General features: G+C 48.5%; 7 protein-coding genes across 7 annotated transcripts; 4 read left to right on the top strand and 3 right to left on the bottom strand.

Moving 5' to 3' along the window:
* Positions 1–590: 590 nt before the first annotated feature.
* On the bottom strand, positions 591–7,939 carry ONS95_008935 (uncharacterized protein). Its single transcript, XM_058502498.1, has 6 exons — positions 6,913–7,939; positions 6,768–6,857; positions 6,658–6,711; positions 6,559–6,607; positions 5,231–6,510; positions 591–5,180 (listed from the first exon to the last, which is right to left on the bottom strand). The coding sequence occupies exons 1-6, from the start codon at positions 7,887–7,889 to the stop codon at positions 2,342–2,344; spliced, it is 5,289 nt and encodes a 1,762-aa protein (XP_058361427.1). The 5' UTR covers positions 7,890–7,939; the 3' UTR covers positions 591–2,341.
* A 950-nt stretch (positions 7,940–8,889) lies between these two features.
* COX6 (Cytochrome c oxidase subunit 6) lies at positions 8,890–9,697 on the bottom strand (the record flags this gene model as incomplete). The annotated part of the gene is made up of 4 exons (XM_058502497.1): positions 8,890–9,011; positions 9,100–9,217; positions 9,301–9,346; positions 9,477–9,697. 4 exons carry the CDS (start codon positions 9,695–9,697, stop codon positions 8,890–8,892), a joined length of 507 nt encoding a protein of 168 aa, XP_058361426.1.
* A 1,380-nt stretch (positions 9,698–11,077) lies between these two features.
* ONS95_008933 (uncharacterized protein) lies at positions 11,078–13,957 on the top strand. The gene is made up of 4 exons (XM_058502496.1): positions 11,078–11,635; positions 11,712–11,938; positions 11,988–12,590; positions 12,648–13,957. Exons 1-4 carry the CDS (start codon positions 11,519–11,521, stop codon positions 13,744–13,746), a joined length of 2,046 nt encoding a protein of 681 aa, XP_058361425.1. The 5' UTR covers positions 11,078–11,518; the 3' UTR covers positions 13,747–13,957.
* A 495-nt stretch (positions 13,958–14,452) lies between these two features.
* ONS95_008932 (uncharacterized protein) lies at positions 14,453–15,015 on the bottom strand (the record flags this gene model as incomplete). The annotated part of the gene is made up of 3 exons (XM_058502495.1): positions 14,739–15,015; positions 14,591–14,684; positions 14,453–14,526 (listed from the first exon to the last, which is right to left on the bottom strand). The coding sequence occupies exons 1-3, from the start codon at positions 14,949–14,951 to the stop codon at positions 14,453–14,455; spliced, it is 381 nt and encodes a 126-aa protein (XP_058361424.1). The 5' UTR covers positions 14,952–15,015.
* A 2,081-nt stretch (positions 15,016–17,096) lies between these two features.
* On the top strand, positions 17,097–18,299 carry ONS95_008931 (uncharacterized protein; the record flags this gene model as incomplete). Its single annotated transcript, XM_058502494.1, has 4 exons — positions 17,097–17,519; positions 17,575–17,644; positions 17,697–17,909; positions 17,962–18,299. The coding sequence occupies 4 exons, from the start codon at positions 17,097–17,099 to the stop codon at positions 18,297–18,299; spliced, it is 1,044 nt and encodes a 347-aa protein (XP_058361423.1).
* A 3,986-nt stretch (positions 18,300–22,285) lies between these two features.
* ONS95_008930 (uncharacterized protein) lies at positions 22,286–23,791 on the top strand (the record flags this gene model as incomplete). Its single annotated transcript, XM_058502493.1, has 1 exon — positions 22,286–23,791. One exon carries the CDS (start codon positions 22,286–22,288, stop codon positions 23,789–23,791), a length of 1,506 nt encoding a protein of 501 aa, XP_058361422.1.
* Positions 23,792–25,361: 1,570 nt separating this feature from the next.
* On the top strand, positions 25,362–26,600 carry ONS95_008929 (uncharacterized protein; the record flags this gene model as incomplete). The annotated part of the gene is made up of 1 exon (XM_058502492.1): positions 25,362–26,600. The coding sequence occupies one exon, from the start codon at positions 25,362–25,364 to the stop codon at positions 26,598–26,600; it is 1,239 nt and encodes a 412-aa protein (XP_058361421.1).
* Between the last annotated feature and the right edge of the window lie 52 nt (positions 26,601–26,652).

Below are 26,652 nucleotides of genomic sequence, written 5' to 3'. Positions count from 1 at the left end.
TCCAATTCCAACACGCAACGTCAATTGTCTCTCATGGCTGGCTGGATTGACCGAGGTGCGAGCTGAGGTTGAGTGTTGAAGGGCGCCGCTTGTTCGTGTTCGCAGGCGGGCTGATTATGTGAGAGAGAGGGAGGGAGAGGGAAAGGTGGTGAAGGAAGGATGGATGGATGGATGGAGATGAGATGAGGATGCTGATGCGAGATGGGCAAAATCGCAGATTGATTGATGGATTTTGCACAGCCCAGCCCCAGCCCAATGTGTGTGTGCGCGCGCGCGCATCAAATGCTTATCTGCAGGGCCAGTCTTTCAAAAAAGCAGGCAGGCAATTTAGTTAATTTAAGTAAAGTTTTTAACAAGTAATTTACCTAGGTAGATACTAGGTATAGGTTGGCATTTCGCGCGTATTACAAGTATTCGCATCTATCCATGCCAGCATGCATCCATGCACACGCGAGCTGTTAAATTTCCCACAAAAGTCCCCGTCCCACAGCTTCTAGATCTAGATACGGTCACGTGTGTCTAATTTCCAGGGAGAGAAAAAGCCCCTGAGAATGCCATGCGCGCCCCCCCCCCCCCCCCCCCCCCCCCGCCCCCAAGCCGCCCCTGTAGTGCAGAGCTGGATGGATCGTCCCCAAGCTACGGAATAACTTACTGGTAATGATACATTTTCCACGGGGCTCCAGTACAGTACTGTAGTGGCCTGCGGTCAAGTAAGGTTTGGCGGGTGGTCGGGGTCATACCGAATACGGGATAAACGAAGCCATGTGGCCCTGTGCAGCATTGCTGAAAAAAACTCAATACTTACCTACTTAGGTAGGTACCGAGCTTAATAATGATGAGAGATTTATTTATTATCTTCTTGTCTTTTAGAGTTTTCGTACTTCCAGCGTGGTTATGGGGATCGCATGAATGATCGGTCGGGAGAGAATGGCAATGATGACATAGAGACATGGGTCCTTGGCGACCGTTGTTTTCGGATGAGACGAGCAGGAGGGAAAGCGAAGAAGAAGGGAGGGGCAGGTGACGTGAGTTGAAGCATGCCCGTATGAGACTGTGAGTGAAAGTGAACTTAGTGAAGACATTCCGGGGACATGGATGGGCATGGATGGCATGGCGTATGTGGGCTCTCACCCATCGCATTGGTTCGTGTGCATCTCGCGATCCATGTGTGTTCAGTGCTCCTGTGCCTGACTAGTCCCAAACGTGCCATGCCCAGGAGTGCCCAGCCTGTGACAAGAAAGCTTCATTTTTTCAGTTCAGATCTTTGGGCTGGGGAGGAGATGGGGGGAGGAGACGAGGATGGAGGGAGGAAACATGGGAGGAGGAGAAGGAGGAACAACAAGAGACCGATGGGTCCCGTTCTTTCACTTCCACCATCCATGTCTTCGACTGGATGCCTGTCTCCCTCCATACGAGATATTTTGACCGTGGGAGGCCCGGGACACGCCGTTTCCGCCGCCAGCCACGGCATGCACGCCCCCTGAGTTTTGACTCTCGAGATCGAAGATGATCAGATCAAATCAGATCTTCTTTCTCTTCTTCCTTGATGTCTTCGTATGGCCGTTTGAACTATGAGATGATCTCACCTCGGCTCCTCAAATCTGCGCCGTTCCGCTGTGTCACCGCCATTTTAGCGGGTTTTATGGTTTGGGAAGAATGGAACCTTCCGCTTTGACTTTGAAAAGAGAGGGAAGCGAAATCAGTTTCGCTGACTGTCTCGACAACCTGGATCTGCTCTATTCGGTTACAGCGTTTTCACAAGATGGGCTCAACTGTATAGCTTTACGCTTGCTCCCAGGGTGATGGATAAACGTCGATTCTCTCATGTCATCATACCTAAGGAAGTGGATGGTGGACGTCACAATGCCACTTGAGCAAACACCCTAAATCACATCGTAACTTGATTAGAGTCTCGCGTTTACGTGCGTGATTGCAGATTTATGTAGCCATCTGTAAGGTAGGATTTATGCGGACGTATGCCATCCATCCGTCACACTTTCAGCCCAATGCCACATCACTCCCATACCCACGTCCTTGTGCATAGGGAATCACCCAGCCAAACGCCGTTTACCCGCTTCTCATTAAACGAATTGGTATCCTCAGCAAAAAGCGCGCCATCTAAGTACAAACAGACCATATAAGGTCCGAAACGCCAGTGCTATGCTAAAAGCAATGAAATGAAATCATGTGCTATATCAAATGAAATGTGTCGTGCTTCGAAGAAATGTGACAAGTAAGAATTTTGATACCAAACTCTTGAGTTGCCAACTCGCTGCAGGACACACGACCAAGTAAGGGTCCTTCGAGAAAGGGGCCGAAGAGAAAGACATTCTTCGTCGAATCACTCGGTGAGTCGTCTACGTCTACCAGCGTGTGCCTGAAGCATAGCAGCATCAGCTGCATCTCTATGCAAGGCTTCTGGGGGATGATGATCTCCAACCAAATCTACCACATCAGTCTTCCTCATTCTTTTAGCAGATCTTGACCCATTTTCGGCCACATGGCTCGACGGTCTCTTAACACTTCGAGGAGAAACCGATGTTTCCTTGCCCTGAGACCGGCTTCTACCCGGCAAGGAGGACTGGTGAACAACCTCTGTAGGCGAAGACGACGATAGATATGAGACATCTGGCGGCGACGCTGCTCGCGATGGCGCATCTTTAAGGAACATTTCATCGTCCTCTTTCTGTTGCCTACTGTCCTCATTGTATGGATGTCGTTCGGGTGAATCGAGGAGGTGGACAGATCCAAGGCTTTCGTCCAGGTTGGCACCGACGCCATTCCATTCTTGATTTTGTTGATCATCCTCGGTAGCCTGATGAGACTCGACACGACTCCCAGCTTTTATCTTTCCAGTCTCGTGATGCTTTGAGGTCTTGGTAACTCTTCCTCGAGTACGGGGTGACTGCTGTTGAGCTGGTTCCTCCTCTTGGCTGCTGTCTGGCAGAGGGTGGCGGTTAACATATATCTTGTCTGTAGATGCTTGTCTAAGAAGCTTGGGTGTCCCAACGGGACTGTGAAGAGTTGAAGATTTCGAATCTCGGGCGTTTGCGCCTCCAGAAGATCGTCGATCCTTAACTTTCTTGGGTGCAACGGTTGCATCTTTCAGTTCATCATCAAAATTTTGGGAATCGTCTATGACAATTGGCTGAGATGAGGATGTTTTCAACTCGAGAGATTCCCGTGCCAGATCTTCCTTCTCTTCGACATGGCTGTATGTTAACAAAGCCGATGTGACCCTCGATATTGTTCTTAGCAAAACATTTCCTCGAACGGAATTCTGCCTAGTGTGATCGAAGCGCGGCTCAACCAAAGTAGACTTAGACAACTCATGTTCGGGAGTGACCTTTGCCGGTGTTTCTGTCGACTCGTTAGCAGCCAAGTCGGCCTTCTCCGCTGGTACTTGATCAATAACTTCTGGTAAGGGTTGAGCTTTCTCTGGGCTAGCGGAATTTCGAGCGCTTTTGGATGCCTCGCGTGATGCTGATTTGGAAGTCGAACCAGATGCCGGTGTTCCAGCTTTAGCCGCCTGCTTGCTCTTGGCTTTCTCCTTCTTTAATGCCACTGCTTCTCGAACTTGCTCTTTCTGAAGTTCAAAGAGCTGTTCGCGAATGTGTCTTCTCATATCTGATGCTGATCGCCACCTGCTGAAATCTTGCTCATTCTGTTGCAGAATGTCATGGACGAACCCATCGGGCCTCTTCAGGAATTCCTCAATATAAGTAAGGAGAAACGGGCCACAGTCGCAGTGATTGTCCTGCTGAGGGATATTTTTGGCTGTCATACCGAGATTTCTAGGCTCCTCGATCTCGATGTTTTTCTTTGCTTTGATCTCCTGCATCAAGTATTTTTTCAGATTGGCGCAGGTTGGAGAATGCGAAAGTCCCAGAGAATCGAGCGTTATAATGCGCGGTTCTTTGGGGTCATACTTTCGTGGTGGAGGAGCCGACTTTCGTTTGCTTTTCTTGGATTGAACTGCCTGAACCGGTTTCTCGCCACCTATATCTGATGACACAGTCAAAGGTTGCGAGTCCGGATCTCGGGGCTCTATGTCTTTCTGCACTTCGGAGGCTACAGGTATGGCCGCAAGAGACTGGAGTCCATCAACAATAGACATTACACCACTGTGATCCTCAAGAGTCATTTCCTTCAGTTCCATACTGACATCGTCGGGGATAGTCTTGGCAGGCGATTTCGGTGGTGATATTGTAGGGTTGGAGCCAGATTCGACTGTGTTCGGGTCCTCTTGCACAACTCCATTCTCTACGTCCAATTGTGCCGTCTCCTCCAGCGGCTGCTTGAGGAGCTTGGGAGCGTTGCAAATTATGGCAACATACCAGTGCACTGTTTCATTTACAGGAACAACGATGTAATCGTACTGAAGTAGATCAATTTTCGCAGTCCAGCGTTCGACAGCCTCGTAGTTGATTCCACCGGATTTGCCCTTGCCGTGCTTGGTCAATCTCGTGTAGAAAAAGGTGTTGTGAAAGTAAATACGGCTAGCCGCCTCAGGGTTGTCCTTTACAAGGCGTTCTTCCAGCCAACGAAGGTAGAAGAGGATCAAGTTATCGTTCAGGAATTCTCCTTCATCTAGTCGCGCAACATCCTGCATATCCACAGTGGCTTTATCTTTCCCATTCGGAGGGTAAATCAAGGAGCTCTGCCATCCTACATCCTTCACCCATTCTGGGTTATTAGCAGTCCATCGTGCTGGTTCTGGGGTCGGTGATCGCGGTCGCTGACGTGGGGATTGGCGAAAGGCAGGAGTGCTATCAACTTTGGCCAGTCTTCCGGAGGAGCGAGTTCCATGGGCATCTGCTCCATTGGCTCTAGCATTACTAGAATTGCCATAGAACTCCCCTGATTGGAGAGCTTTAGCATTGGAATCTCGTCGCGATTCTTCAATCTCAAGGAGGCCATGACTTGGGGAACGACCTCTCATGTCTTTTGCAAGACCTTTCGATCGGGTTCCTCGTTCCAAAGGACCACTTTTCTGGTTTCCATCTTTGACATTGCGACTGGTTTTATTGCCCTCAACCCATTTTCCACCGAATAGCTTCTTCTCGGCTCTGGCTTTCACCAAGCGAATGTCATCTGGCTCCTGCTGTGCAATGGGTGTTTGTCTTTTGGCTTGAATGGGTTTCTGGGCCAAGTTTCTGAAGACTTTGTCGAGATAGTCACTGCAAACGTCAGTCAGAAATCATGGAAGGGCGACTTTTGTATGACTAACCGGTCTTTAGAGAGCCTGCCAATAGTCACGTCTTTAATTTTTAAATTTTCAAACAATTGCTCGCATTCGTCGGAAGACGTGAACTCAACGTAAATATGCGTTGAAAAAGCAGCTGTATGGTTTCTAGATTTATGGAAGACCATCTTATTATGCCTATCGGCAATTTCGATTTTCTCGACGTCCTTAGTACGAAATTGGAGAACCTGATCATCGGATCGATTATAAAAGGTCAAGAGTCCGGCGCTTTTGTCGTGAACCAGGATCCAGCGTTCTAGCTGTCCTTGAAGTAGCCATTTCTTGACTTCGGAAAAGACTTGATGGATAATGTAGGAATCCTCTGCCTCGGGCTTTTTGGACTTTGTTCTGGAAGGACCATACTTGCCAGGAGTTATGTCATTCTTCTTGGTGGAAATCTCGTCTTCGCTTGAGTCCCCTACGTTGATAGCTATGCCGTGACTTTCTCTGTCTCCTGATTTGGCAGGCTGGCCTTTCCTTAACAGTCTCTGGGCGATGTTCACATGCTCCGCATTTCCGTACTGATCAGTAGATAATTCATCTTGGTCGTCTTGCGATAAAAGACTAGGATCCTCCTTTCGAAAAAACCGTGATGCTTGTGCTGTCTCAAGTGACGAGCTTTTTGGGTTTGTACTTGTCGCATATCCTTTCTGCCCTCGTGGCCTTCCATGGGAAGATCCTTCTGAACCTTGGATTTGAATCTCCAGCCTCGTGTTGGACTTAATGGGCTGTTTGGGTCCGACAATCTTCCAATCTTCACCGGCGTCGTCATCGGAAATGAGATCGTTCTGGTCTTCTTTTGCGATTTGATCGAAGCTCTCCGGATCAAAGCGCTGATGCCCATTGATGAGCGCAAGTCTCTTGTCTGTAGCACTGCCGTTTCGTTTGCGTTGCTTTTTGGGGGGCCTCACAGTCTCTTCCACTTTTCGATGTTCCCGTACGCTTTCGTACGCCCCATGGTATGTATTTGCCTCTTGCCCATCTCGGCTACGGCTGTGTCCAGACCATGTTGACGAGGGCACACTCTGTCTGGTATTCTGAGGTGACGTATTATCCACATCGATTGGCCGGTTGGACGATCCATTGTCAAGTCGCTGTCTTTTAGCCGGATATCCATATTCTAGGCGGCTACTTTTTGCATCCCCTGTGAGATCGAACGCCTTTGCCTTCTGTGAGACAGGTCTTGGCTGCTTTGTTTGAGGAAGTGCAGCGTGATTTACAAGTCTGTTTATTGGCTTCGGGCCGCCACTATGAATATAACGAGGCTTATAACATTAGCTTACGAACAAAACGTGCTGAATGGAAGTACATACCATGATAGCCTCGGCTTCTTGCGGAGTTGCTGGCAAACGAGCTGACGGCCTACGGATAGTATTAGTGAATGTTACATATTCCAGGCAAACAGAATATACCCATAATCAGGAAGGCAGTTTAGGTTGGGATCCTTATATCGCTCTCCAAAGGCCCTATAGACACGAAATCAGTACATTGATAATAGCCACAACCCTATCGTACGGCATACCATCTTGATTTTCGCGGTTTTGGCTCGGCTTTGCTGGCAATCCAAGATCGTTCGTCTCTTACTTCAGTGGGGAACGCGTCGAGTTCAATTCTGCAAAGAGTTAGCCAGCGTCTGCAAGCGGTGGCAATCTGCATGCTGGACTCACTCTTGAGAGGTTGATAATCCCAACTTGTCCTCCTCCTTCTCGGACACCTTCGGCACGTCCTCCTGGCGAATTCGTTTGGAAGATCCGTGGATATAGACAGCCTGCGAAGAGGTGATGTTAGCGGTGTTGGAATCCAAGGTCGAGGAAAGTCTAGCCGAGGATTCAGCGACAGCCTCGCCAACCTCCAGCTTGGAGAAGTTCAAGAAACCCACCTCATCCGCGCCCGCAGACTTTGGAGCTTCTTCTTCGAATGTGCCGGAAGTATCAGGTCCGCTTGGAAGGTCTACAGAACCTTCAATCGTCGAGATCAAGCTGCTGCGCGTTCGTCTTGTCGTCCCAGAGCTTCTTTCCGACATGACATCGCTGGCATACCCCACCTCAATCCAGGGTTCTGTGACTCCAGCGCGTTGCAAGCTTCTTCCGCGTTCGCATGCTTCGGTAACAATCTCCTCGCTGCGAGATCTGAATGTTCGGGAGTTGTCGTGCTCTTTGCTGGTCGGGACATCGAGGAGATGGTTGTGGACGTTGATGTACCGGAGGGAGACACTTCGGACTCGCTTGTGATTGGTTCCTGCGTTGAGCCTCGTACATTTACCCTGCCCCTCCAAGTTGATGTCAATTTCTTGAACAACAAAACTGCTGAAACTGTCCTGCTTCAGGATCTTGTTGAGCTGTACTATCAGCTCATGTGCCTTGGTGTTCGTGTCCTGTAGCCCTGCTGTCACTCTTTCATAGATTGCCCACCCTGAGGCAATATGCTTCTGCCGCTCCTGAGCAGCGGCCTTGCAATCTAGCACTTGGTTTTTCTGAACTTCTGCGCTTCCTTCTTTGATCAGAAGCTCTTGGAACATTTGGTGATACTTGAGGATGGTAGCTGAGTTCATTGGAGGCTCGTCTTCTGCTAAGATTTCCATTTCTTCCCCCTCTGTATCAGTATCAGGATCCTTGGCATAATCGGCCATGTTGTTTGATTTCATGAATTGAAACCTCTGATCGTATTGCTGTTGTCGATTGAGTTGAAATAAGGTTCTGAGGGGCGATCTTGAAAAGAGGTAGGATGTATTTTGACAAGAGCAGGACAGCTCACGACCCCAAAGGCAGTGAATAAGTTGAAAGGCCAATTTGGTTGAGAACAATAGTGAAACTCAGCCACCTACTTCAGACGGCCTTCCAGATCACTTTTACCATTTTAAAGTGGAAGGTGATCAAGTGTTCTCCATAAATAGTTACGAAGGGTGCTGGCTATCGTTGTTTCTCATAGTAGCAGTATACAGGAAGGAGCAATTGGCAATGTAGTTGACCAAGCCGAGCCGAGCTGGAAAGGGAAGTGGAGGTTCCTGAAGCTCAAGACGGGGCGTCGAAATGGGAGTCAGACATTATAAGTCATAGCAGTTATATTCTGTATGGTGCCCTTTGTCACTCTATTGTCCAGTCCGAGTACAGTTAGACGGCGGAGGATATGAGGCTCCTCACCATGTAAAGGTCCTTCCACATCGACTACCCAGACGCAACTCCTCATACAGGGCATGCCTGTAAAGTCTTATGCAGCATATGTGTTAAGAATTGGCATATATGCCTTGTGACTTGTCCCATCTCAAGTGAATTGCGCTTGACTTTGATATCCAAAATAATGAACATCACCATGGACTTCCCAAAGATAAGTCGGTCCCATCAGATTGCCTATCCAGGCTGTTTTCAAGCACAAAAGCAAGCAATGAGCCAGAAGAAACGTGCAGTTCCATCCCAGTCAGACTCACTATCGTCGTTCTCTCAAAAGTCGGCAACCAGCAAAACGTTTGTTTTAAGGTAAATGCATTGCGGTTCTTGATACAACTGTACACATAAGAAATTTGGCAACGCAGCGCCTCCAAACGCTCTCCCAACGGCTTCCCCATCTATAACCCGCTTCGATATCCATCTACACAGATGCCTCCCTACTTCCATTCTTCCTACTTCCATTCTTCCAACTTCCATCTTCTACTTGGATTCCTCAGGGTAGAGATCCTCCTTGAGTAGGACGCCCAACTCTTCCCGAAGTGGCTTGAGCTCCTCGAGATATTGGTCGTACTGGCCACGGTTCTCGACCTTTGCTTTGATTCCTGTTGCTCGTAGTATCAGCCATTGTTCCTGCCAGCCTCTGTGATATCCCAGTATGCCTCGGGTCATGTCGGTAATGGTGCTACGTACCCTCGAAGATCCGTACAGCGGTAGGGAAGTCATTGACTCTTCTCGCAGCTTTCAACGCAGCGGTGAGGACAGAGGGCGAGGGGACGAGATCGTATGCGAAGGCGTTGTTCAAGTTTCTCTGTAGACCATCGGACGATAATCAGCAATCTGCATAAAGGGATGGGACCTTGCCGGGGATAGCCAGGACCAGAGTAAACTTACCTGAAGCTCGAAAACATCTTGAACTTGGTCGAACTCCTTCTCATATCTATTATCCGGCACCTGAGCGTTAGCAATTGACGGTCGTGGCCGACTTGCAGCTTTGTGTTTCGGCTACGCAGGAATATGCTCAAAAGAGCTCCGATGGAAACCATATAGGGCCAATTGAAGCCACGTACCTGGCAGTGAACTCCTCGAAGCTCTCCTCGCCGTGACCTGCATCAGAACGAAGTCTGCTGGTAGTGCTGAAGCTGTTGATGGATCCAGAGGTCGCGATCATGGCTGGGACAGCGTAGAAGGCGTTCGCACCGCGAGGGGTCAGGCTACGGAGGCCATTGGCACGGAAGAAGGTAGATGGTTGCGCACGAGCTGCGACTCTCAATATCGAAGTCGACGACATTAGGAAAGGATGTGTTGAGTGAGGCGTCTGTGGAGGGAATCTGAGGGGCTTCAATTGTGATTCGATTTTCCGTTCGGTTTCTGGACGTCCCAAGGAACGGCTATGCGCCAACTCCTATTGGATGGCTGACTAATCATCATCAAACCTATTTGGCTTGCACCCGACCTGATCTCATATCACTTCCTTAGTTATCCCTCCAGTATACAGCAAATATTTTCAGATCCTTTCAAAGGCATGGGAAGTTTCTGTTAATTCTGCGTTGTCTTTTTTAAAAGCCGTACGCAAGACTTGGACTCCGGATTCCTGCCACAAATCCCGTCTAAGGAGGCTGGGTCTTGAGACTTTGCTTGCAAAACACTGATTAGGGTGATGCAAAGATTTTGATATCATTATCGGTGAGAACGATGATTTGGTACAGCCATGAAGGACAGTATCCTTGCATCAAATTGTGATTCAATTGCCACATCAACGTTTTTATCATTCCTTTTGTTATGCTGGTTGTATTTTACGTTATTCTATTTGACTTTGTCTCATCGAATCTCGATTTCTATTCTGCATTTCGATAGCCTTGTGGGCCAACAGGTCGCTCTCGATTCGATCAATCTAGTGGAGGTACCCGTGAAGAAGTTGCGCTCCTCATGGATGCAGCAGTTATGAAAAGGCCCGAAACACCTGGAAGGCATCTGAGCGAGTCGAAGCTCGTCGAGTAGGCTCAATATGATCTTGGGATTGGAAATCCTGGAAGCTTGCTCGAATACTAGATCTCTTTTTCTATTCGCAGCGAGAACGATGAAGGTTTAGATCGCATGTCGGACCAAACGGTGTGGGTATCTCGCAACTCCCGAAGCAAGTTTTGGAGAACTTTTGGATATCTGAAGACCGAAGGTGATCGACTCAGGACTGACCAGACACGATGGCACTATTTATTGTGCACTGGTGGTTAGCTCATACAACTACTTTTCTACCGGATTACACCTCGTTATATGTATCGCACTTATTGGGAGCTCACATCAAGGTTCCACGCATCATGTGGTGTTTTGGCGTAATGACATGTCGCTCAAATATTGCAGATCAACTTCATTGAACTCAAAGCTAGTCTTAGTCACCATCTGCTTTGAAGTTAACTAAGAGGAGACCCAAAACTTCTCAGACTTGCGCTCGCTTTGCTTTATTTGGTTGGTGCATAGGGCCCATTCTCAAGCATTCTGACAAGCTCCCAGATTTCTCACCACTAATGATAATTTAGAGACTCGGCGTCAGGCAATTCAATAACTGGGCCCAAGATGCATTTCGCCAAAATAGAGCAATTGAACGTCGGTTAAATGAGTGGTAAGTAAACAAATGATGATATACCCCAAGGAATTGTAGAAGGGTGCCTACCTAAGTCGTGGCCCATACCCGATGTCATCACTCTTAGTCATGCTTCATACCCGTCCCCACTCTCACGCATAAGAGGCTGATGGACAGACAAAACCTAAACCAATACCTGCTCTGCGGGCTCACAACACCAAGCGACAGGGCTTATTCAGACAATCGGGTGCACCAGGGAGCAGAACTTCGCCTACGCTGCGCTTATTCACAGCCACGCCGTACGCCGTGTTGAAGGACAGACGGGCCAAGGCGGGTATTTGAGTAGAAGAGGAGCGAGTATTTGAGTTCCGAAGTACGATGTCTTAGCAAGCCCAAGTTGGAGGCCAAGAGGTAGATGAAGTCTACAAGTTCGCGCCTGCCCCGCGGCATTCGAATTTCAACGTTCAAGCTTGCAGCATTTATACACGCTGATCTCGTCATGGAGAAACCCAAACTTTAGCTGAGCACATCATGAGTACCTATACTTCTAACTCATCGGGAAACATTGTGAAATCGGTAACGGGTAAGAAGATCACACGTCGACGTGATAAAATAAGCTGCATCGAATGCAATCGGAGAAAAGTCAAGGTGCGTGAGGGCTTTTCCATGTTTCGATCTCCTCTCGAGGTCACCATATATCCAGAAAGCAGCTGATACCATTCAGTGCAATCGAGAATGGCCTTGCCAACCATGTCTGGCTCGAAAGTCCGGCCACATGTGCCGATATGCTGCATCAACCTTGTCCCCTAAGACTCGGACCCAAGGAGCTCGACAGCTTCAGGACAGGAGTCCATGCGAGTTAGATGAGGCCAGGAACGATTTGGGAAGTCTAGAGTCGGAAGACAATGTAGACGAGGCCGAAATGCCTCTGGTTCTGGTAGAGAAAGGACTGTGAGTTATTTCAAGTGACTTGTGTTTGAATTGTACTGAGATTCACAAGTGCACAGTTGGGCTTATGCGACAAACCTTCCTCGACAATAAATCTAGGAAGTGGTATGAAAAGGGCACGAGCCGATATTTTGAAGTTCTTTCCAAGCAGGCAAGAAGTTGATTTTCTCATCCAACATTTCCTAGACAAGGTCAACTGGACCTATGAATATATCACTCCCGTCATATTCCTCGAGCGTTATGGAGCATGGTGGTCACAATCCAGCTACGACGGCTCAGACGATATTCTTTTCGGTACATTGATACTGCGACTGTGTACTTTCAGTTTACAGCATCTCCCAAATCCGGATTATCCTACAGATGGATTCTTGGATTATTCTGTTGATACCATGGAAGCTCGATGTGATGAGCTGGCAAGGCACTTCGATTCATACAGACCGAGGCCGCCATCAGTGATTCGAGTTCAGTACATGGTTCTACACGCAGTAACGCTAGTCACAGCTGGAGATCCAAAGGATGGCTATCAAGCTTTGCTAGAAGCCACCAAAGAAGCCCATGCCATTGATCTGTTCAACGAAGAGAGATGGCCTACACTTCACGATGCAGAAGCCGAGACGAGAAGGAAGATATTCTGGCTTCTCTACAACTGGGACAGGTAGGCATGAACTCCATTGAACGAACATATCTACCAGCGATGCTCACACCAGAACAGATTCTTCTGTGCATACTACGGCCGCTGGCCACTAATCCCAGAAGACTACTGCACCGTGACGCTACCCAGCGAGCTCCCCTACACTACAACACTCGACCCGGATATCCCCACGCAGATTACGGACAACATCCTCGGCATTAAAACCTACCAATTCGTCCGCCCCTTCATCAGCGCTCCCGCCAAAAAGCACGAGCGGCTGGATCCATTCAAAGTGGCAGAGCACGTCAAAGCCTATCAAACGCAGATCACAGACTGCTTCCCTGCCGCATTTCGCCTCATTGATCCAGATACGAGCTACGACAGTACGATCCAGAATTTGGATCTGAAGAGAATCAAACTGCATGCGCTGTCTTGGGGTGTGGTGGAGGGCATGTTACGCTGCTTTATAGGACCGAGGACTCTCAAAAGCCTACAGGCACAAGTCGCATCTCCAGATAGAGCTCGTGTTTTACTCGCGGAGGAGCACCGCCATACACTGGCAGATGCTTGCTTCAAAAGCGTGGATCTCATGCTGGACTTGCACAAGAGGATGGGCGGTGGTCAGACAAGATATTGGGCAATTCCAGCAGCTATGATTGAGTATGGAGGGGTGATGGGAGGATGCCTAATATCAGATGCTCTGATCAAGAAAAATTGGAAGAAGACTGATGGTGTTTTTCGCGCTTTTGATGAGAATAGATCGAAAATCTATATAGATGGCTTTGAAAAGGCTGTGAAGCTGTTGGGGCTTCTTGCTGAGAGATCACCACTAGCCAAAGGAGGCTTGGGCCTACTCAATAAGACGTTGTGCAAGATCAGGGGAGAGAATTTCGTCAGACCTCAAACAACATCGGACGACTGTGAAAAATATTCCACTACGACTGAAACGCCAGCTGGGAATCAGCTAGATCAGCTGGACTTTTCCCAGTATCCCGGTTATGGCGATGGCCAGGTAGCCGAAAATCAGTCCGGCACCTCGATCGCCTTTTCGTTCGGGATGTTGGAGCCTGACCCGATTATGGGTGAATGGGAAGCTGTCCCAAACATTGCAACGTCTTCGTGGTTTATAGAACACGAGACTTATGATTTTGGCATGCAATTTGGGGATGAACTTTCTTGATGGAGTTTACTTGCACGAATATATATCCGCTCTGTGTACCTTGTATAGCATAAAAATCTCAACTAACCATAACTTATTTGCACGAATCTGCAAATATTCAATAAGAAGGTGGTGGTAACCTCTCAAAATTCATCTCATTAAGCGAGTCCAATGTTTTTTGACCGTAGTATCGCTCTGTTTCAACTCACGACAAGGTACAAGCATAATAGACACTAGACTGTTTTACGTCCTTTGGCCGTGACACGATGTCTTCACCTATTGAAGTGACCTCTGTCTGTCCTGCGTATGTGTTGAGGCACCACCTCCTCCCTCTTGCTGACAGGATATACCTAAACTCCACATGAAAATCATAAACCTCCTCTAGACTCTTCCCCGCATGCGGATGTCCCTCCCCCCTCTCTGCAAACTCGCCAAACTCTCTCTCCCTCTTCCCATTACACCTATTCACCCATCAAATCAGCCCTCCCGACGTCACAACACCATACAACAAAAAGCCCAACACAATCCCATGACCCTTCACAAAGCTCGGCGGCGTATCATATTTCTTCTGCCTAATAATTTAAAAGCACTGCCCGAAAATCTCTGCCATTGCCCACGTTGTACCCCTCTTCGTAAAACCACCCGTATTAATCCCCAACCAAGAAATCAACAAAACAACACTAGGTGCCATTCCGCAAAGGAGGGCGCCGAATGTGATGACAGTCGCCTAGAGTTGTTGATGTGGGACGAAGAAACGGAGGAGGATGATTCCAGGAAGCATGAAGATGACATATCCTACGACTGTCGAGACGTATTAACCGCTGAATGCAGTAGGGAAGTGTAATGAAATGGGAGATCAATTCACAGAACATCATTAGACAGTTGTAGTACTGCTCTGGGCTCAAGTGGAGAGTTTTCTCCGGTCTTAGGAGTCGAGCATTGCCGATGCTGTTACGATCCTGGGCAGATGTGTCAATAACGTAAAACGAGGTCTTTATTTTGGAAAGCCTTACAAGATAAGCAACGAAGTAGATAAGAGCAGCAACTGGAATGATGAGACAGTCGGCTTTGAGAACTAATTGTCTTTCTGCCTTCGACTTATGGTGGAAATTGATGTTGTCCTCCGGGACATAGGCCGTAAATGGTTGTTTTTCTGGATCCATAACATTTTCAACGAATTCGCTGGCTGGCTCGGGCATGTCATATTTCCCATCAAATCGAGTCATGTTGAGATTTTTTGGCAGGAGTGGCACTTGGAATTTCGTGTACGGAGAGTGTGCGAAGTAATTTTATGTGATAGAGTGGAACTCTTCTCAATAAAATGAGGAGTGTATGACATTTATACACTGCACTTTAACCTACAAAGTGCGGGGAAATTCATGGAGAAACCTAGCGAAGACCAACCAAGAGAAATAGAGAAGAGAATGAGTCTAGAATTAAGCCCTTGGGTAATCTTTGTCCAATAATCATCAAATGTGTCTTTAGATTATGATTACTGTTGAATGCTTCGCGCCACAAATGCGAAATTGTAGATTGGTGCGGGCCGATTCCTGCCACGAACGCCGAATACCACTCCATGCAAGCAGAAGCTATCTAACTTATCGGCACTATGGAGCTTTCGAGAGACTCTCGACATGAAAGTCCACTGGAAGTTTAGCTTGAGTGCGGCAAGGGTCTGTTGACTTACCGTTACCCCGCTTGAGTTTCATAGCCTTTGTTTCTGATGTACATGAAGGCACCAAGTCCAAACAATTCAATAGCCCCTCAAATTGCTGAAGCTTTCCCTCACCCAACAAGAACAGAGAACTGCTCCTTGCATGAAGTGGTTGGCTACATCGTTCCTGGTTATGGCATTCGTCCATGGCTGGTGAGGACAGTGGGTATAGAGTCTATGGCATATTTATGGATATAACTCGCTCCAACCTGCAAATGGATAGAGATAGTAGCTGATTCTTGCAAACTTGCATAGTGAATTGTAGAACTAATTGAGACCTCAGGGTTTTTCAACCAGTAAGCATACTCTGATACATGCGGTCGAGTCATGGCTCTGAGTCCACAGCTGCGGGAAGGTCAACGGTGAAGAGTTCAATGTTCCAAACGATGAAAACGTCAGATATAATGAGAACTAAGCATTCAAACGCTTGACAATTAAAGTTCAGTCAACGACACAAAATGAAAATCGTAGGCTAGCCATGAGAACGTCCATAGTTACTGAAGGTAAAGTGACCCCTATGACTGCTGCAAGAAGCGTGCGAGAGATATGTGGAAGTCCCCTTTCTCTCATTGCAACAGAAGTCCCGGATTCCAAGACGCTAGAAGCCAAAACTAAGAATTCCAAGCTTGAATGCTCCGAAACTTCTCGACGATTTTTGAATTCTGCTGTTCCCACGATGTGAACAATAGGGGGCAGTGGGGTGGAATTTGAACCGAGGCACAAAGAAAAGCTTTGGGAACGGCGCTCGAGTGACAGGAATTTAAAATACGAGGCTAGTACTTAATTTACCAATGGAAGTCTGAGATAAGAGTGGACAGGCCAGCTTGTCGATACAGAAAAGATGAGAGGTCCAAGAGATGTCGGCACTTTCGGCAATCCTGGAGACTTTTGACAACATAAGGTCTGCAAGGTCAGCAAGGTCAGCAAGTGGCTTCTCGTTTAATCACAATTGCATACAACCGTGAATAATAAAACGTCTGCTTGGATCCGTAGAAGACTTGATCTTATATACTGAATATAAGATGTAGTTAATAAGCCATGATACTCCCATCTTCACAGCCACTTTACCATCAATCAAGGGCCTTCCAGGTAATAAAAATAAACAATACCTAGCCCCACTAAAGGAGAGGACAGTCCTCGACAACAGCCACACGTGCTTATCCCCCAATCACATGAAAAGACGTTGGCAGTTGGTCCCAGACTCCCAGTCAGTCGGGGGGGCTAATTTCCTCTCGCTGCTCGGCTACCGGGCCCATACCCCTTTCGAGCGAGTGCGGATCGATTCTTGGTCGAACCCCTTCCTTCAACACGTCAAGTCAAGTCCGCCAGCCGCCGCATCGAACAAAATCTTCCTCTGCTTCCATCTTCACCACCTCCTTCTTCGTCCCCTCTTCCAGCCGGTGATTCTTCATCGCAGATTCTAGTCACTCCTTCCACGAGCATCAACACTCGTGTTTGTTCTTCTCTTCTCTAATTGCCTCCTGCACGACTTCGCTGTTGTGCTGCGCAACGTGTCGTCCCGAGCCAATTTTTAGTTTTCTTGTCGCGTTGAGGATTTAGAAAATCTCGTGCGGACCGACTCGCCCAGTCTGTCAACTCAACGCATCTCAATTGCCCTGCAGACATACTTCATATTTCGAACAGTCCGAAGCCCATCATGTCTTCGAAAACCGCCACCGATATCCTCGCGGCTCTGCCATTGCCCAGCATAGACAGGCCTTTTGGCGTCCATCTATGGCCCATCTTCGATAAGGCCTTCAGCGCCATCAAGGGCTATTCACCGCAGGACTTCGACTTCCAGCCTCGAGTTACCCCCATGTCGACCTTGAAAGAGAGCGGATTCGCGATTCTTGCATACTACATTATAATTCTGGGTGGGAGAGAGTTGATGCGCAATCGACCAGCCTTCAAGCTGAACACCTTGTTCATGATCCACAACTTCTACCTCACCAGCATCAGCGCAATTCTCCTGGCGTTGTTCCTCGAGCAGTTGATCCCCACTCTGTACAACCATGGTCTTTTTTTCACTATCTGCGAGAAGGCTGGTGGATGGACTCCTCAACTTGTCATTCTATACTATGTGTGTTACGCCAAGCCAGAGAGGCAGATTCAAGTAGATGCTGACTTTTCTACAGCTCAACTACCTCACCAAGTACCTCGAGTTGATTGACACCGTCTTCCTTGTCTTGAAGAAGAAGCCATTGAGTATGACATACCTGTAAAGCTGGACCAGAATACATGCTAATACATTGTGAAGCCTTCCTTCACTGCTACCACCACGGCGCAACTGCCCTTCTCTGCTACACCCAATTGATCGGATTGACCTCAGTATCATGGACTGTCATCTCCCTCAACTTGTTTGTGCACGTTGTCATGTACTGGTACTATTTCCAAAGTGCGCGTGGTATTAAGATCTGGTGGAAGGAGTGGATCACCCGTCTTCAGATCACCCAGTTCGTCATTGCTCTTGGTAAGACACTTTTCCAATTTCTCCAGCTTTCAGCTATTGATTTGATACCTAGGATTCGTCTACTTTGCATCCTACACCTACTTCACCTCGACATACTTCCCATGGATGCCAAATGCGGGCAACTGCGCTGGAGAGGAGTTCGCCGCTTTCTCTGGCATTGCTGTCATCAGCTCCTACCTCGTCCTCTTCATCTCTTTCTACTTCGCAACCTACAAGAAGGATGGCAAGCGCCCAACAGGCCGCAAGGCTGCCCGCTCCCTCAAGGATGCCGAGATCCCAGACGTCGCAGCCCTTACCCACGGCAAGATCATCCCCGGATTGCAAAATGGCAACGCCAAATCTTCCGGCTCCAGCCCTAACGGTCGCACCACAAGATCCCGCAAGGCTTAGGTCTCCTTAGACCAGACAAGACATCGGCAGCACCGATACGTTTAGACGAAATGATATGACTGTGGCCATGCGAAGCAGTCTCGAAATAGATTCCTTCTACTTCTCTGTATAATGTACTTTGGGACGGAAATGGATGGGTCGATATCGCACAGCACACTACAAAGAAAGCAAGCAAGGCTCTCCCATACTACCGTCATAGAATCTGTAATGTCAACACACAAAAAACATCTGATTGAACAAGCATGAGAGCGAGGATTTGGGATTTCGCGAATAGGCGCACACACAGCAGCATAGAGATATTTCTTGGTCTTTCGAGACTTCGGGGTTCTCTTTTCTTCACACTACACTTTTCTTTTCTTTTTCTTTTTGTATTACTGTGCATGGCATGATGCATTAGACCTTTTAGGGGGTTGGGTGGTCTGGTCTGGTCTTCTGGGCTATGGCGTGGCCTGGCATGGTGTAAAGTGGAGGATGTGCGCATGCATGCGAATGGAACGAGGCATGACTGAATCAATCGATTGTTTGTTATAGGTAGTACAGGTGGCAGGTGGAACATATGTGTTGATAGAGTGGGATGGAACAGAATGGAAGCAATAATAGAGGCAATCAAAATACAGGTTGCAAACAGATCAAGCTGGAAATGTTGCAGTATATGAGGGACTGGTAAGATAACTGACCGTGAGTAAGTACTAAATTGCGATGTGAGAGAGCTCCGGTCGGCACGTGAAGTTATCGTAACTCTCCGTTCAATACGGATATTCCTATCCAACCTGATACAAGCAAACTTCGTGAGCGAGAGTTGCCGAAGGATCCCAAACTATCGCAGTGAAGTATGCTCCTACAGTATGAAACATCTAGAACAAGTAAAGTCCAAAGTAAGAACTGTCCGACAAATGCTCAATGACACAATCCCGTCTGTATAAACTTCCGATGCCTGAACCGATCATAAGATCTCCTTATCTGAATTGATATACATGTTACCGTCCGTCTGGGCTCTGGAGCAAAAGGGATATCCCTTCAAAAATTTAACACGTAGGTGCTTGTTACGTTGGGTCGGAGGTCGGAATGTAATGGATCCCCTGCATCACTCTGCATGCTTGCATTTACTTGGTATCCCGACAGCTTCAATGACGTAGCGATCTCGCTTGTCATCATTGGAACCCAACCAAACCAGGTTCTCTATTCAACCCAAGGCTGAGGTTCCATCGACCATCAAATACCCCGCCAGGACACCCCCAACAACCTACAGACAAATACATCATCTCGCAGCACACAGGTACAGATACCTGGAACTTGTTATCGATACCAGCTAGCTGTATCAAGAAAACCTTCTAGAAAAAAAAGCTTACAGAGATGGATGCACAAACAAGTTTTCCCTGGAAACTGGCATAACTTTAAGCGAGAGGGGGAGGGGTTCATGTGCGATGACATGAGACACGCTTAACAAAGCCAGCTTTGCAGGTTCGCCGAACAGCTGGAACCTGATATGCCGTCAGATATCACATTACACTGTATTACGTTCTCCCCAAGTATTCACTTCACATGCCTGCCACCAGCCCCACATCTTCTCGAGAACTGTACAGCTCTCCAGATCCCCAAATCCATGACGACCAAAAAAACAAAGTTTAGCGTGGTCCATCAACTTTGACATGACACGTTCTTCCTCCCATCCCTAGGTATGTACAGCTGCAGCTCCAAAACTACTGCACGGTATCGAGCCATTCAGAAGCCTGACATCCCATACCTCGCATCACTATCAGCGAGGTAATCTGTCAAGTCGCCGTCTGTTCGCGCCGGCTGCCGTTGCAGCTTTGCGGGAGAGCGAAGCGAAGCATCCTTGCTGGTAGATGGGAAGGTGAGGCACATGATGTTTTTGCGGTGTTTGGTGTGGCTGCGGTTCAGCTGGGTAGGTAGGTAAGGTGAAGCGAGAGTTTTGGGTGGGCTGGCACTTTGATGTGCAGCCGGTACTTACTCGTAGCTCGTCGTAGGTAAATTCTATTGCTCTGATGAATGGATTTCCTCGAATAAGAGAGTAGATCTGGACTAAATAGACAGAAAAAAGAAAGGAAGCAGGACAGAAACGCGGCTCGTTCATATTCTCTGTACCAGCCTCCTCATCCTCCCCCTCTTTGCATCCCCTGGATTTAAGAATCTCGCTTGTGAGTTCACTTGGCCTACCACTTTCCCCTCCACTTTTTCTTTCCCTACTGTACCTGTACTCCGTACTGTAATCACCAGGATCTCAGCAACTCGCAAGACAAAAGACACCGGTTCGTCGATCAAACGACGGCTGCTCTGCCGCCCAGAACGGGTGAGATATTTGATCAGCATCGGAAACAAATCAGCTTCAGCTTCGGCAGATTGGCCGAATTCGACAAGCTGGAGGATTTGAGCAACTGCAGTATCGGCCTGGGCTGACCAGACCTGAAGCTCACCAGCCAGGATGTTATTATTATTCGCGTAGTGGCAAAATAGGTCAGGCAGGTCAGGCAGGTCAGGCAGGTCAGGCAGGTCGGGCCAGCAAACAGCGGAGGATAGAGTGCGTCCCTTAGTCGCTATCTATTTATCCCAAGACCCTCAACTTCAAACAACAGGCCAGGATCGCAGCAGACAGGCTAAAAGAGGGGTTGGGCCGGCTGTGTAGAATACTAGAATAAGTGCAGAGAGCGGGAGGAACACGAGGCTGTTCAGATTCTGGTTGCAAGAAAGACCAAGAGATGCAGAAGATTTATAAAGATATCCAGTCAGCATCCAGAAGTGTTGTCTCAGACTGAGATGAGAGGCCAATGACAGCGCGCGGCTGCTGAAGAGAGTGAGGTCCCAGACTCCCAGTTTTGAGCCGTGGCGGTGGCTCGTCGGAATCCTGGAATCCTGCCGGGGTCGTTCAGTGCAGTAGTTCGTTGCCATGGATCCCTCGTCCTGCCAACACCACACCAGTCCCGCCAGTCCAACACTTGCCCGCACCACCGTTGCCAGAGCTATCATCCCGGCCATCCAGGGGCATGGCGTGTATGGCTTCTGACTGGTGCAAACTCTCACAAAAGTCACAGCCTCGAGTGAGGAAGCGAGTGGCATCGATGACAGGATTCGTGGAGAGGGGAGCTTGGGAGAGAACAGGATCAACAGGTGGCCGGTGGTGGGATGCCCTGGCCTGCCTCTGCCTCTCTCTGCCTCTGCCTCTGCCTCTTGTCCCTGGCCTGCCATGCATCCATGATGCGATCTAGAAAAAGATGCAAGTGCCAGCAGAGCAGAACAGGCCAACAGCATCCCACAGCTCTCTCTTGGTCTGCTCTCAGCATGACATGGCCCTACAAAGGTTGCGATGCCACCCTCCGTCCTGCCTAATCGGCCTACATCCTGTTTCGATTGCCATTTCTTGATACCACTCACGCAACACATCATCAGCCGCCCGGCCTGACTCTCACACACTTTACCTGCTGCCCCTTCTTCACCCGTCACAGACCTCACATAAAGACAGAGCCCCTCCCCCCTTACTCTTTTCAAACTCTTTTGCGTCGTCGTCGGCCCGCGGTCAGCAATATCAATTATTTCTGCTCTCTTGCTCTTCTGAATACGGACATCCTCTCCGCTCTCGCATAAGTATCGAAGGAGCTCGGTCCAAGGTCACTCAAAGAGGATCAACTTGAAACAACGCCGCGGTCAAGGGTCGCTTTCCCCCATCACGAACCGAACGAACCGTTTATTTTAGCTCCACTCCTGCAATAGTTATATTACATCCTCCAATCACCGCGGCACGAAACGGATCCTTCAATTCCACGTTCATACGTGAGAAAGGGGGGTTGGTACGGTGCTTTCCCAGCAATTGAGATAAACGAGATCGTGGACCCTCTCCTAATTTCCTCGTCCAAGGGGAGATTTGCCAGGGTAAAATTCATCGCGGATCAAAGAGCTTGCCAAGAGCCAGGCCCGGTATTTGTTTCAGGGGACTAAAGGAAACGGAACAGTAAGAAACGGAGAAAGGGAAAATGCCTCTTATTAGCGAAATGCCCCGGGGAAGAGAGGCGGTTGAAACGTTTTCTGATCCCTCACCTCTGCTACTCGCCAAACGAACGGAAGGCGTAAGTCTCAGTTCTGAGCAGGATCAGATTGAGGGTCAGGATCGTCATCGCGGGTACGATCACCAACACTTTGAGGAGTTCGACCAGGACGAGTGTTTGGATAGCGATATGGAAGGCTCGATATTGCATCGGCCCAGGCCGAAGAAGGTAGTCAAGACTCCAGTTCTGCCACAGAGGAGCGAGAAGAGAACTTCAAAAATCTTAGACAATGTCTTGCTGGAACTGAAGAATATCAATGGCTCTTTGGCGAAGGAGAATGATATTTCCAGGCTGGACCAGGAGGATCCTCACGAATTGTATCTGTCCAGCGAGGAAGACGCTTCACTATCAGACGACTACGAAGATACCGATTCATTACTGGATTTCGAAGAGACATATTCGGAAGACGAGAATGGAGGATCGTCATCTCGAGCTTCAAGTAGGAGGTCAGAAGAGATCACAGCGACAGCGGTATCGTTCATGGTTGTCAAGCCTCACATAGTCGAAATCCACATCCCATCCAACCACACCGCACCAGTCACACCGGCAGATGAGAAGCCCGACTCAATGGATGCTGCTCTCCCCACCATCACCACCAAAGCACCATCTCCAGCTCCTCAGGTACGACCAGCGATGCGGAGACCACCACCGCTCAACCTGCACAATGCCCGTCCAATGTCTATGGCCACAACAAGCTCTTACATCCCCTCCACTTACACACCCGCCATGACCACCAACGCCTCAATGGTAAATCTTTCTACAACAGGCTCAGTATTCAACTCAGCTCGCAAATCCTCCCGTCTCGCCTCCCTCGTAACATCCACCAAAGCCAGTCTCTCCGCCCGCACATCCTCCTTCTCAGCAAGCAGCACGCACTCGTTCCTCGACTCAGATCCCTTCGCCCAATCAAGCACACACACAAATCCACCTCTCACACCCACGGACATGTACACGCCCATCACACCCAAAACACCAACCAGCCAGTCAGCGTGGAAGAAATCCATCTCGCGGACACTGTCCAAAGCCGCACGCAAGCCAAGTCTTCAAAAGATCAATCTCGCGTATAACACCTCCCTCTCAAACACCAATACCAATTTCCAACGAGCGTCCACAATGTCCAGCTCCACAATGCCGCCCCTCTCTCGAATAACATCCAATCCCGAACCCACAACACCCAAACTCCTCGACGACAATAAGTCGTTCGACTCGAATACGGAACCCAGCGAAAGGATAATTGAAGTACCCGTCCGCCGCGCAGAGACTATGCCAGTGACGCCCAGCCCCAGAGAAGCACCAATGCAATATCAGGAGCTGATGAAGAACCGTGTGCCGCCTCCTATCCCGGAAAACACTGCACAACAGCAGCCAAGAGAGGGCAGGAAAAGCTTCAGTCTGGGCATGGGGCTGGGCAGGAAGAAGAGTCTGAAGAGATGAGTGTGGTCTGGCGTGTCCGAGACATGTCTTTGATTTGGGTGGGGGATATTGGTTTACCGAATATATCAACACGGCCATCCATGAAAGCATGAACATGGATCCATCGTTGAACTGGGCTGGCAAGCGAAAACAGCAAAGGTCCAAGCGAACCAGCGGTCTCGACGCAACGCAAGAGGCGAGAATAGGCCGAGTATTCGTTTCTTGTACAAGCGACCTTCTACCCTATCTCCTTGGGATCGAGTCCCGATATTTCTCTACCTAATTGTTTTTCTGCCATTTATTTGATTTCCAGCATCGTTTGCACGGCCTGCATATTTATCTCCGCACATCATTTTTGTCTAGCTATTTTGTCTATTTCTTGGGTATGCATGCATGGCGTACTGGTTCTTTTTGGGAGGTGGCAACGGCGTTCGATACCACATATACTCTCTATCACTCCTTATGAGGTAGATGATCTGAATGGCGATATCCTTATGTATGGTTCTGTTTGGGAATATTTTTGTAATTGAGATTGGAAGATTTTGGGCTCTGGTGAATGCCAACCCCGATGTGCTGTAGGTATGATTTGGGAGGAATGGAAAATGGAATGACAAATACAAAAGATTCCCACTACTACCTTAACTTCTTGTCTTTGGCTTGGTCGTGTACCGTGAAATGGTTCATTCAAGATGGCCTTCATGTGTTATCTTGTACAAAAGGATCAACAGCATTTCCAACTCGCAAGTGCAGTTAGCTTACCTTCCTCTGACCTCTTGGGCAGATACCTTATGAGTCTACCTAGGTAATAGCCAACCTTAGAAGAGACAGCTTGCAGCTGTTGAGACCTTTCAGTCACTGTCATTTGACAGCTCGGGGCTTAGGTGTTATCTGTCAATTTATCACTTGAAATGCACCGTCCCACTCCGACGATTCCCAGAAGCAGCCTTCTCCTTCAAGGGAAATGGGACTTGAAGCAGAAACGCAATCACGTGCTACTCACATGATCAAGCCCAGTCTCCATCCAGCAACCACGACGTCAACCATACCTCCTTCCTCCTCAAAATCCAATCCCTCAACATTCTATCTCTACACCTAGTGGTTAGAACTCTATCCACCCTGAAGCCGTAACGGGCGAAAGAAGCAATGCCACGTATATTTTATTAAAATAAAAATAATACTGAAAATTACTTAAAAGCGCTTGTGTTTCCCTTATTTTTTCAACATCAACTACGTACCTTTTCACGCACTCGCTTAAGAATGGGCCAGTCCAAACACAATACACTTGCACTTCACCTTTACCTCAGCGTTGTTCGAGAAATATATTTGGGATTGTGACGATTCTTGTATTCCTTTTCTGTTCTTTCTCCTCTTGCGCAAAGCACGGCTTTATTTTGAATTAAAGAACATCACACGAAAGTTTTTCCTCATAGAGTAGTCGCAATTATCGGATTCGAGCGTAAGACAATCACGCCTACCTTGAGTGTCGGGAGGCAGGAATCGGGTTTCAGGAATCACCTCTCCAACCATCGCGTCACGGTGAACAGTACATACCTCAAAACCAAGCTTTCCAATCTCATAGTTAACAACAGTCATGAACAACATAACTTCCATACAAGGCGCTCCATCAAGTCTTCCGAGACCGTCACGTTTCGCACAGATTAATACCCCCGTGTCGCGCATTACTCAGTCCGATATCCTGGGCCAGTGGGAGCATGATCGATTCGGTACGGTTGGTGCTGGGTCAGGCTTGAATGCGAGTAGGTGGGGAGAACATAGACAAGAGAGGAGTACAGTGTCATCGTGGCAGGCCTTTGCGCAGAGTCATACGTCAATGCCTTTACCGCCGTTGAGGGGGAGGAAATCTGGAGTTGAAGGTGTGCAGAGGAATGAGGAATTGGGAACTGGTGCTGCTGGAGTTGAAAACCGGAGATTAACAAAATTTCCTACGACACCGCCCCAGGAATACACTCGAGGACATGCAGAAGAGTCTTCATATATACCACGCCGTGTACCGACTCCACGAAGCCAGACCTGGCGCAAGAGGAAGAGCGAGATCCGCGACAGCCAGAATGGATGGAATTCAAACAGCGCACCTCAAGTCAAGAGAGCTAGTCCAGATCGATCATCGCCATTGTCTGCAGCAGTTGCTGGTGACAGAAGATCGAGCGGAGATGTTGCAAGGCGAGAAATAACTCAGCAGCCAAGAAAACCAGGTTTCGAACCTTGGGTGTCGTCTCGAACGCGTGGACACATTGTTGCTCCTAACGGAATACCGATCATACCAAATGGTTCTCAGCCGGGGAAATCATTTCCTCGACACCAACAGTCCACGAGCACACCACATCAAGTGATTGCGCAGAATATACCAGACTCGGTGCCAGAGAGACAGCCTGTGAAGTCAATACTAAGCCCTCAACAACGACATCCCAGCTGTCATCCATGGAAAACATCAACCGCCACTCCATCAACACTAGCCCCTGCCGACACATCCACGGCAACGAGCCCTTCGAAGTCTCGAGCCAAGACTACCGATGACATTGCTCGCAGACTGATATTTGCTGGTATTGGAGCCGGTCGAGCGCCTAAACGGACAGAAGAGGAGCTGAGAAAGAGACACGAAGAACAAGAGAGACGGCGTATTCAGCGAGAAGAGAGAGAAAACATGGGGAAAGATGAGGTGATGAAGTGGTGTGGTCTTGAAAATGTGAAGTCTGAAGTGAACCCATTTGAACAGGCCGTTGTTAAGAAGAGTTTGATAAGGTCTTCTACGACGATGGAGATTGTAGTAAAGGAGCTGACTAGATTCAATGGTAAAGAGATCCAGTGGTAGATGATGAGGATCGGACTTGGCTGGTCAGAGGACAGCAGTCTTGACGAGTATA

The sequence above is a fragment of the Cadophora gregata genome (assembly GCF_030347475.1).
Source record: "Cadophora gregata isolate MNR1 chromosome Unknown scaffold_3, whole genome shotgun sequence".
Lineage (NCBI taxonomy): Eukaryota > Fungi > Ascomycota > Leotiomycetes > Helotiales > Ploettnerulaceae > Cadophora > Cadophora gregata.
The sequence above is the reverse complement of the archived record's forward strand: the minus strand, read 5'-3'. Positions and strand labels throughout refer to the sequence as shown.